At 37.6% G+C, this 12375-nt stretch overlaps 1 protein-coding gene across 1 annotated transcript in view; it reads left to right on the top strand.

The window, feature by feature from the left end:
* LOC133756402 (uncharacterized) overlaps positions 1-7798 on the top strand; it is a 304699-nt gene extending 296901 nt beyond the window's left edge. The window contains exons 24-25 of the mRNA XM_062187100.1: positions 6927-7074; positions 7773-7798. Of these exons, the coding sequence (XP_062043084.1) occupies positions 6927-7074; positions 7773-7798 (174 nt within the window). The remainder of the gene's footprint in view (positions 1-6926; positions 7075-7772) is intronic.
* The last annotated feature ends 4577 nt before the right edge of the window (positions 7799-12375 follow it).

Raw genomic sequence — 12375 nt, 5'->3', positions numbered from 1 at the left:
TGTTCAAAATATTTGTGATTAATATTCAGATCTTTACTAAAATACCTGCTATCATTAAATATTAAATCTTACAAAATACTAAGTTTCTCTCTATATCTGTACTCATATTTTGAGGTAACTAATCATTAGTAGTTCCTTGTCACTTAAAATTATATTTTTAGATTTATGTGTGTATGAAAGAATGATCAGAAATATATTTTTGAAGATACTCGTACCAATAGAATAATTTTAAAATTTTTAGATATCCTTTGAATCTCCAAATAATAGAATTTATGAAAACTACAGAAAGGAATTGTCCTATTATTCTTTGAGAATACTTTAGAAAGCCCATAGAGAAAAGGAATTAGATACATTTATTTTGGTTCAAAAAAGTTTTAAAATAGATGCATGATTTTTCATAACACATATTTTCCATAACTTTTTGAAGTTTCCTTCATATGCATGCCTTCAAAGAATTTTTGCACCAAAATATGTAATTTTCTTTTCCACAAAGCTGTAAAATACTCTTACATTCACATGTCTGCCAGAAATAATAGACATACATATGATATAGAGGATAAGGAAACCTCTCTTGCATTGTAAGTCTTAGGAACTGGTTTAAAGCAGAAGATTCAAAAATAAGCCTTGACATTTGGACCAAAATATGTGCTTAAATGCCTAATACGAACATTACAGAGGCGAAGAATTAAACCTTTACTGCACACTCAGTAAAGATTGAATATTTTGCCTTGAATAAAAATATGTGGATTGTTAATGCATATTTTTTTCTTAAATTGGATTTTGGAGAAGATGTCTTGAAGAGTAATCTTCTAGATGCAAAAAATATCCTCAGATTTCATTTTATTTATTAATCTTAATTTATTATACTATTTGGAATTTTTGAGTGTTTCTTCACAAATATATGTATCATTTATGTGCCCAAAAATCAGTGTTTCAGATGATCGTTCTCAGAATATGTGATTCTTATTTTGGCTCTATTTGACAAAAATGTCCAATACTGATATCTAAAAAGATCAAAGATAATTCACTTATGAAGAAGAACAAAATAAGAACAATTCTAAATATAATTATATTGTCTTATATAGCTATAAATATAAATATTAAGAACAATTCTAAATACAATTATAATGTCTTATATAGCTATAAATATTTGGTGCACTTAATAATTGTGTAAATATTAACCTGAGAATTATGTGCAAATATTGATTTTTTTTTCTCTTTACAAATCCATACTTTCTCCAATATATCTTATGGAACAGATTTCTCTATAAATACCTGAAACACTTATTTATTGATAATAAGATCAAGAAATATAAAAAAAGAAGTTGCTTAGCTTCAGTTATTCTACATAATTCTATCCTATCAATTACTTTAAATCTTTCTTACATTTTCTAAAGCACTGACATAAAATCATGTAAGTTTATTTTGTGTGCAAAGTCACACATACTATGCTGAATGACAGTTAAAAGAATGAAATAGTAACAGTAGCTTATTTTCTGAAGCAATGTTGACACTAATATTAAATTACAACTTAGAAACATCTAGCATTTTTACCTTTATGAGAAAAGTCTTTTAACATATTTAACATAATTCCAGGGAAAATAAACTGGAATTATGTATAAAGATATGTACACTGTAACCAAAGCACATTTATATTCCCCTGTAGAATACTTACAGTGATTTCATTGCCAGTTTGCGTCATTTTCTAAAGGATATAAAATACAGCCAGTAAACAAACTAGACTCTAGATTTAAGGTGACAGTTGCTGCTTCAAAAACAATATTCAGATATTTAATCTTAAGAACTTTGAATATTTTACAATCGAGCAAAGTACACTTTTACAAAAATGACAGGACGCTCTGCTTTGCCTAATAGTTTTCTCATCTGTGACCAACACGACCCCCACTGCCGCCATCCATCATCACGAAATCCTAGAGAATAAATCCAAATGCTGCCCCTTAATTCATCTACTCACTTGAAGAAATTAAATCCTAAGGACTCCACTTTTTTAAAATGCAAAGAAACCTTTCTCTTCAATTGATGTTGATTCAATCTGTAGCTAAAGGGGTGCTGTATTGTTTCGAGCTCTATTTTTGAAATCTACTGCCTTCATCTAGTGTTAATAGGCTTCTTACACCTCACTCAGTTGGCTGAACTTCAGGTAGAGCGATTTGAATCCTGTTAAGCAAAACTTTCACTTCTTTCACAGCCATGGTGGATTTTGCTAGGCCTCCAAATCCTGTCTTGTTCCTATAGATGAATTAGTGCTATGAATACATACATTCGGTGTCAAGACAATAACAAATTCCTTTTGGAATGCCATTTTTACTTTATTCTTCCTCCCCCTCATCCTCTTAACCATATTTACAACAACCTTTCATCGAAACTTCAGCAATATTGCATTTTTCTGGCAGCAAGATACAACCTATCTATCCAACTCAATTAATTGTAAATAAAACCAACTTGTTCTTTTTTTTTTTTTTTAATAAGAAGTTAACTGTTTCTTAAAGCTTGTTTCATGATCAGCGCCACAGCTCAATAGGCTAATCCTCTGCCTGCGGCGCCAGCACCCCGGATTCTAGTCCCGGTCGGGGCGCCGGATTCTGTCCCGGTTGCTCCTCTTCCAGTCCAGCTCTCTGCTGTGGCCCCGGGAAGGCAGTGGAGGATAGCCCAAGTGCTTGGGCCCTGCACCCCATGGGAGACCAGGAAAGGCACCTGGCTCCTGCCTTCGGATCAGCGCGATGCACCGGCTCGCAGCGTGCCGGCTACAGCGGCCATTGGAGGGTGAACCAACGGTAAAGGAAGACCTTTCTCTCTGTCTCTCTCTCACTGTCCACTCTGCCTATTAAAAAAAAAAAAAAAAAGCTTGTTTTAACCAGAAATTATTTTAAGAATTCCAGATACTTTTTTGTGCCACAGAGGGCTCATCCAGCTCCATGCACAGGACCGAGGGACCGTATATGTGGTGTTGCTTCCACTGCTGCGGGTGTCACCATTGAGCACTAGCTCTGCACAGCCTGGGAGATCTGTGTCTGTCTCTGAAGATACTGTTGTCTCTGATTGCACTGCCAGGACTGACATGGTTGAATCGTATACTTCTAGTCTGATAGTTCACAATCATAAATTTTTAACACCATCTTGCTGTGAGCCTGAGTAGCTAAACCAAGTTGTCAGTAGCTTCAGCCTCAGCGAGGTGAAATGTCAGAACAAGTCTCTCTCCAGAAAAGTTGATTCTGATGACTGGTTTTTTGATCATTTTTGTTGTTTTTGTTGCTGCAATGGAGCAGTAAAATGTGGAGCTCCTTACCCTGCCCTTTCCATTGATGTCCATATTATTCCTTAAACACAGACTCCAACAGTGGGAGTACTAGATGGAAGACGAGAATCTAAAAGGATAGATAGCTCAAGGTGTGACCACAGTATGTGCATACAACTGTGTGTGTGTCTGTTGCGTGTGTGAACTGGAATTGTCTTCCAGAAGCATGAGCAAATGTATAACCGTAACTCCGTGAAGGCAGTGCTCACCAAGTATTCTGACAGTTCTATGGGTATGGCCATATAAATTACACTTTATTTAATACATGGAGAACATGCTGCCCCATAATATGAAGCCACGTGGATATCACAGCTCACTGTCTTTTTCTGCCTTTGAAAGATGCTACATGACTGGGTTGCTGTTTCCTTCATCACCAAACTATGGGAATTTTTTATTTAAATTTTTTATTTATATATTTTTTTTGACAGGCAGAGTAGACAGTGAAAGAGAGAGACAGAGAGAAAGGTCTTTCTTTGCCATTGGTTCACCCTCCAATGGCTGCTGTGGCCGGTGCATCGTGCTGATCCAAAGCCAGGAGCCAGGTGCTTCTCCTGGTCTCCCATGGGGTGCAGGGCCCAAGCACTTGGGCCATCCTCCACTGTCTTCCCGGGCCATAGCAGAGAGCTGGCCTGGAAGAGGGGCAACCGGGACAGAATCCAGTGCCCCGACCGGGACTAGAACCCGGTGTGTCGGCGCCGCAAGGCGGAGGATTAGCCTATTGAGCCGCGGCGCCGGCCTATTTATATTTTTTAATTTATATAAATTGAACATATTTCACATATCTCCTATATACCATTTTAAGAAACTAATGACACTTCCCACCCCATCCTCCCTCCCTCCTTCACTTCCACCTTTCATGCAAAATAAAATATATATATAACATACATATATGTATATATGTTTGGTTTTGAGAAGCAGAGTGATGAGAGAGAGCTCCCAGCTGTTGGTTCACTCCCACGTGCCCCAAACATCTCCAGAGTCATCATTGCTGCCTTCCAGGGCCCACATTAGAAGGAAGGAAGCTGTGGTCTAGACTCAGAGTCAGAGGTCACACCCAGGCACACAGGATATAGGATTGCAACTTACCCGCTAGGCTGAATACCTGCACCAGCACAACACATTAAAGCACAACTCGATCATAAGGTCTAAGTTGTTAGTAATACTTGTTTTCTAGCAACATCTTTTCCCCTTAGTCAATGAAATTCATAAAATAAGTATGACTGCAATATCATGAGCTTGTTTTTCCAACACAGATTTTTTAAAATAAATTGCTCTATTCAGATTGACAAAAAGTAATTATAAGATCTCCTTATATTCACATTTCTGTAAATGGAAAATGAACTGTTTTGCCCAGAATTAACTTAGAAGTAGTCACAAATAAGTTTTTTTAGCAGTTGCAATTCAGACTGGTTTTATTTTATTTTCTCTTCCTCAAACTTACTAGATCAAAGTATATTTGTTAACTTGATGTGTATCTTGTATACCTACAAATCATCTTATACAAGGAGTTTTCAAAAGTTCATGCAATATGTGTACTTTGAAAAAATGATGCATGGATTTCAAAATTTTATGCAAAATAAATTTATCTTTCCACCTCATTTTTCCATGAACATTTTGAAGTCTCCTCATTTTTGGTGCAGCTGTGATGAGGACAAAGACAGTAGTTATATTTGTGGGAACAAATTACCAGCACCAGTGTAACCCAGAAGGCCACATTCTGCTAGGGCGAGAGCCTGACGGAATACACGGAGGCAGGGGATCACTGCCAGGTAATTACCCTGTATAACTAGGAAGTTCCTCAAATCTCCAGCAAGCAAGAGCACCCCTGGTGCCCCTTCTCCTCTCACCTGAGCACTCTGGACTCTTTAAAGAATTTGCACTAATAAAGAGGAGCTACTGAGTAAAGCCACAAACCAGCAGTTCATTTCCTTCAAGGTAAAATGATGAGAGAGCTTGTTATTGTGAATCTCATGCTCAAAAACAAAGACCAGTTGTTAACAACAAGAAACATAGGAGAATATAACTTTGTCATTTTGGAATTCATGACACTGGTGAAGGCAAACTGCCACCCAAATTGATCACATTTCAGAAGTTCAGAGGAGTTGACACCCTGGATTTAAAAGCAAACTGAGAAGCATGGAAAAAGACTTTGAGCTGTAATTCTGGCTTGCATGTTTAGACAGTCTGGAGCAGAAATAAGAGAAAGCATCAAGTGAATGCCAGTGGACACAGAATTTCTCAGCAAACTTAGGCTTAAGCAATCATAGGCAAAAGGTCTGTAATAAGTAGTAAATAAGAGATGCTTAAGAAGAATGTCAGAGAAGAAGGCCATGGGAAAGAACTAAAACAATTCAGGTAGCAGTGGGAGACTTTGGCTCTGAGAAGGCATAGCCACCAAGAAAAAAACAGGTGTCCAAAGATAACTATTTTTCTTGACACTGCTTAGCTTTATACGTCAAATGCCTAACCTACTTCTGCTGAATCCCACAGGATATTTGTTAACTCTTGTAAATGGGAATTACTATAGCAGTTCTCACAGGACTGAAGTCAGGATTTCAGGCGAGGTAACGAATCTCCTCTCTCTGTCTCTCCCTCTCGGCTATGTTGGTTCCATTCTCAAGAATGTTTTCCTCGTACGATGTTGTCATTCCCATTACTCATTGTCTTGGAAGGTTTCCTTGCCCAGCAAGGTACCTTTTTCTTTAGTTGCTGTCCCTGAAGACAGGCTATGATGAGCTGGCTGTGTGATACGCAGGAAGAGTCGTTCTAGAAAGAGCAACTGACTTCAACAACCAAAGAAAACCTTGTCGGGTCACAGATTCTTCTTTTCTATCCGTAGAGATACATCCCTTTTCCAATTTACTTGTGGATGCGGTGCCCTGCTTTCTCATCTACAGGGCCTTCAGGTCAAGAGGTCGTGCGTTCTGGGGAAAAACAAACCTTCGGCAAGAGGTTTGGAAATGTCAGATACCTTCAGGATGTTGGAGAGACACATGAAGTCAATGAAGTTAGTGATTATTATAAACGGCCCAAGAATAAACCCAAACTGTGTGTGACAAATGAAACAGGATGTTGGTGTGGTTGCTAGTTGTGCTCAGCCTTGTGTATATAGAAGGCTTCTCTAGGGACAGTGACTTCCTACTAAAAGGAATGCTGTTCTGTGTGTTCCCCTGACAGCATTTGTTTTCTATGCTTTGCGTAAAACAAACGTTATTAAAGACAAAACAGAAAATCCTAGACTTGTTTTTGATTTTGACATTTTGGATTTCAACAGGATTAGAAAAGTTTGCCTTTAAAACATATTTTAATTGCTAATTATGACCCTGTGTTCTGTTTTACTAAATATGTTTACATAAACATTGTATTTTGGTAGGGTTATAATAAAACTATTGTAAAGGTCAGAAATGAAATTGAACCATAAAACCTAAATCATGAGCTTCTGTTAAACTGTGGGATTAGCATAATAATATGACATTTCAGAGGATTTCCAAGCTGTAGTTTCTTCCAGGGTGGGGAAACAGGAAACAAATAACAGCTTTTGTCCATTCCTCTTATATTTCTTTCAAACAGGGTAAGTTAAACGTCTTCCCATTTTATTACAACTTTTCAGGTGTTTGGTGATATTGGTGGCTTGAAGTTGGTCCAAAGGGAAGTGATCACAGCTATTCAGGACCATATAAGTGAAATGGACACTGTATTGGGAGATGCATTTGATATAAAAACAGGAGACACGCGAAGAATGCCTTCTAATAAACCAGGTAGGTTTTCCATTGCTCGAATATTTAACTCATTGCTATAAATGAGTGCACCCACTAAGAAGGAGCCACTGAAAGTGACTTCCTGATTGATTTCCAAAGGCTTTCCCCATGGGTACACAACTCAGAGAGAGAAGACTGAATTCACCCTCCTGTTCAGCCCTACTGCCTCATGTTGTGCAGTTAACTAAAAGTCCGTTTGGGTGTTAGAAATAAGAGAAGTCAGGATCCTCACAAATACCTTTTCAGAGAGAATCAAAATCGCCATCTTTGCTTAGAAAGAGACAGTTGGTGACTCTGGAGTTCAAAGACGGACAGAATGTCATTTCTAGTATCCTTGTTGCTAGTAGTCTTCGATATGGAGGGAATAAAGGGAGTAGCTAAAGGGTAAGACTATGTCTATAGAAACTGCTTGATCCCTTCATTTATCTGGGAGTTTTCACTTTTTTTATTTGCTAGGAGAAACTTTGAGGAAAAAAATGGAAAAATTAAATAAAAACAACAAAACGTCAGGTCACTGAGGTGAGTTGGTTTTCAGAGCATACATCCTGTATTCTAAGGTAGCCACAACGAAGCCCAGGTTGGCTGCCTCTGAGGTGGGCTCTGCATTCACCTCAACCCTTGCCAATAGGGACAAAGGAACAGATCTCACTTCCCAGTTCTGATAGAATCCCTTTTACTTTTTATTCCCTTGCTCTCAGCTCTTGCAGCTGGTGGTGTGGAATAGGATCTATGATTAAAAATGGACAATGAAGTATCAGAAGTGTGATGGCTCATAAAAGTCCGGCATCATGATGAGTCTTTTTTCTTCAGTAAAAACCAATAAGTCACATGGGTTTCCAGGCCCTCTGATCCTCCCTGGCTACTTAGGCCAAGGTGAGCAAAAATATTTTTAGCCACAGCTCTCAAACAGAAAGCAGTGCTTAGGAGAGGCTCAAAACTGATGCTTAGAATCAGAAGTCATGCAAACACATAGTCCTGGTGACTTCTTTGATCTTCAGTTTTAATCATCGTGTCACTATTAGGATATCATCAGTTTCTCATAGGGAATTCACATTCAAATGTACAGGATGTGTTGCCTTTGTTAGTATGAATTAACATGTGTATAAACTCTCTTTGTTTTTATCTTCTATGGCTATTATTGAGATACATTAATATAAGAGTACCTCAAAAAGTTTTTGGAAAACTGGAATGAAAAGATCAGTTTGTTGTGGTGCAAAAAAAAAATTGTAATCATCTGTGCATTATTTTTTTCACACTATAGATTTTCCATGAACTTTTTGAAGTTCCCTCATTCATCTATTATCAGATCTGAATTTCATGGAAATAAGCATTCTAAGTGTGTTTTAATTGTATTGCACCTTCTCACCATAGTCAAATAGAATCTTCCTTCAGATACTTAAATTTCACTCCCACTGACATCCTTTCTCACCCCATTCTTTCAAATTACCCATAGCTCTAATCATCAGATATTTACCTTCATTTTCACTTAATAGCTTAGTATGCTAATTACACATTTTTATTTTTTCCAGGAGAGCATGTGTTACCTCTAGACAGAACTTTTTTTTAAATGTATCTTCCTATTAATAGAACTGAAGTAGTGCATGGTAATATGCCGCGGCTCAATAAACAGTCACTGTTGGAAAAGTGACGGAGGGAGATGTGGAGATGGGACTTGGGCACCTCATTCGTAGTCTAAGAAAGACTAACCAAATGAACAAAATCTTAGGGACAAACATATTAAAGCAGATTCTATGACAGGCCTGTATCATCACAAAATATTCTGAGAAGGAATAATAAATGTGTGCTTTTGAGTAGATTTCTGAATCTCAAGTTGTAGCTTATTTAGATTATTAGGTCACATTGGCAAATCACATTAAGTTGGAAAAGTGCTTTTTCAGTGAATTATTATATTATTTATATTAAATGCTTAGCATTTAATATAAATATCTGCAGTTTCATACATCTGTTCATTTCTGCTTATAGTTCCCCATTTGATTTAAGCCCTGTGAGGACAAGAATCAATGTCCATTTTATTTACTGTTATGCCACCAGTTCCCAATATTGTCCTTTGAACTTGTATCTACTCAGTACATTTTTTTTTTATTTGACGGAGTTAGACAGTGAGAGAGAGAGAGACAGAGAGAAAGGTCTTCCTTTTGGTGGTTCACCCCCCAAATGGCTGCTATTGCTGGAGCTACACCGATCTGAAACCAGGAGCCAGGTGCCTCCTCCTGGTCTCCCATGCGGGTACAGGGGCCCAAGCACCTGGGCCATCCTCCACTGCACTCCCAGGCCACAGCAGAGAGCTGGACTGGAAGAGGGGCAACCGGGACTATAACCTGGCACCCATGTGGGATGCCGGTGCCGCAGGCTGAGGATTAACCAAGTGAGCCACGGTGCTGGCCTCTGCTCAGTACATTTTTTAAAGGACGATTACATTTTTATTTGAGAGGCAAAGACAGAGAGCTTCCATCAGCTGGTTCACTGTCTAAATGCCCACGATGGACAAGAATGGACTGGGGCTCAAGCCAGAAGCTAGGAAGTCAGTCCAAGTTTTCTATGCAGGTGGCAGAAACCCAACTATTCAGCCACCATTGCTGTCTCCCCTAGCAGAAAGTCAGAGTCAGGGGCCAAGGCAGGGATTAGAGCCAGGTATGTCCATGTGGGACTGGGTATCCTAGCCATCATCTTAACCTCTGGGCTGCCATACTCAGTACATGTTGGGTGGATAAAAAAATGGATGACAGTGTGTTGACTGAACAATCAATCAATACTTTTTCCTTTTTCATGTTTTCTTTAGAAATTGGCAGCCCAAAGGAAAGACGAGTATAAAAGAGAAAAACCCCTGAAGAATGACCATGGCCACAACATGTTCTATAACACAAGCCACCTGCTAATATATTATTGCAAAGCATGAGTTGTCCAATACTTGACAACACAAGTCTGCAGACTGCTTTGTTGCTGTTGTTTCATATTTGTTTTCCCTGCCATTGAACACACTTCACTAAACATTAAGTAGTAAGCAAAGGGTTCAACATTTGAGTTTATCTAAAGCTTTTGTCACATTATATATTGTATGGGGGTATGGTGAATAGAGGTTTGCTGGGTTTTTCCACGAATTCTCTTTTGTTGTAAAGAACTTTTCTGATATTCGGTGTCTCAGTGCCAGCTCCCAGTCCAACTCTGAAATGAGATTGTTGTGTTGTCTACTTCAGAAAAAAGTGCTACATTTGTACTTGTATCAGAAATACCTCCTCAGCCTGAACTTTTCTGGATGTAGATGTACAGTGACATTCTACAGGAAAACAAAGGGGAAAAGGGAACTTTTTAATTCTTATTAATTCTTCCTATTTTCTGTGACCCTTTATAGACCAGAAATGATAATTCTGTGAAAATGTCTTGATGAGGATAGTTTTTACAATCAGACTGTTTGCAAGAGCTCTGAGTATTAATAGAGGCACCAGCATAAAATCCCTTTAAGAAAGTAAACATTTATTTACACAGTATGAAACCGTACCCAAAATTCAAGATAAGTTTCTGGGACATTAAAATCTACCAATTCAGTCATCAGTGTTCGTCATGTAGTAAAAATAACTTATGGTACTAATAATTATCTTCCAAAAATCTACTAGTGATACGATATCTGTAAACTCATGAATCTTTCTCAATCATTTCATTGGTAACTTCATATCTAGTACTATATTTGGTTACTAATTGACTTTCTCATAATGATATTTTCCCATTTAGATAACATGTAATAAAAATATGACTGCAATTGAAAACTTTAAATAAAAATTATTTCCATAGATCATTTTGTAAGTAGCTACTGTGCTCTTATTTCCCAAATAGATTATTCATGTGAAACTCTATTATATAAAGAATAAAAATATAAATAAGAATTAAAAATTTACATGCTGCTATACATTTTAAAGTGAAATCTATTAAATGTTCTTTGTATTAACTTCAGTGACAATAGATAGATTACACTAAATGTCAGTTAAGCAATGGATGAAAAATGAGTGATTTTCATCATTCAGTTAAATACGGTGCTAAGTGGTATGTGCTAGCATTAAAAGCAAATCACTTATCACTTCAACAGTCACAGCATGAGAGCATTCTATTGGAAGCTGTATTTCCAGTGTTCCTTGGTTCTCAATTTTATTAAATAAATCAACTGATAATGCTTGGATAAGCAGAAGACAAAGGCTTCATGACATTATGGTGTTTCTGTTCCACAAATACATAATCAAGATACATCTAAAAATCTTTATATATATATTATAAAACATTTTATATTTTCATCATTAAGAATTCACGCACATACACAACTTCTATGTCTATATATACATATACACACACATGACAATGCCAACAAATGTGGGAAAATGGAATTAAAAGATAAATTTATTGTGGAACAAAGAATTCAAGTTGACCTAGTTACAATCATTTACATGGAACACAAATCATTTTTACTGTGTTACTTCCAGCTTGCCTTCTACCTTAAACACCTCTAGAGTTGAAAAAATATTTCCATTCCAAACAAGAGCACTTAAGACTAGGATGGGCCAGCGCTGTGACGTAGTGTGTAAAGCTGCCCTCGTCAGTGCAGGCATCCCACATGGGCGCCGGTTCGAGTCCTGGCTGTTCCACTTCCAATCCAGCTCTGTGCTATAACCTGGGAAAGCAGTAAAAGATGGTCCAAGTTCTTGGAACCCTGCACCAGCATGGGAGACCCAAAGGAAGCTCTTGGCTCTTGGCTTCAGATCCGTGCTGCTCTGGACGTAGCAACCAATTGGGGAGTGAACCAGCAGATGGAAGACTTTCTCTCTCTCTCTCTCTCTCTCTCTCTCTGCCTCTCCTTCTCTCTGTGTATAACTCTGACTTTCAAATAAATAAATAGATAAATAAATAAATAAATCTTAAAAAAAAGACTAGTAAATCCTTTCACTAGTTTGAAATAACTGCTGCTAGATTTGATTCATTATGAGTAGTGCTTCATATAGCACCAACGAGCCTTGGCAAATAATATGTCCTAATTAAATAGTTTGTGATTTAGTAGAATGGAATAAACCTGGTCTTTAAAAAAAATTGAGAATATTTTCTTTTGAATACAACACATTCTGCACAGCTCTTCCTTTTTGTGATTGACAAGTAGTTGGTGTTGGGAAGGTCAACCACTCTGAGCAGTGAAGATGGCCACCCTCATACTGCCTCCAGTGATCCAAGAAGTGTTTCATTGATCTCTCAATCAATGTCCATAATGCTTTAAACAGGACCAAGTATGTTTTTACACAGTGAGAC

The sequence above is a fragment of the Lepus europaeus genome, chromosome 3, assembly GCF_033115175.1.
Source record: "Lepus europaeus isolate LE1 chromosome 3, mLepTim1.pri, whole genome shotgun sequence".
Classification (NCBI taxonomy): domain Eukaryota; kingdom Metazoa; phylum Chordata; class Mammalia; order Lagomorpha; family Leporidae; genus Lepus; species Lepus europaeus.
This window is presented reverse-complemented; position numbering and strand designations above follow the sequence as displayed.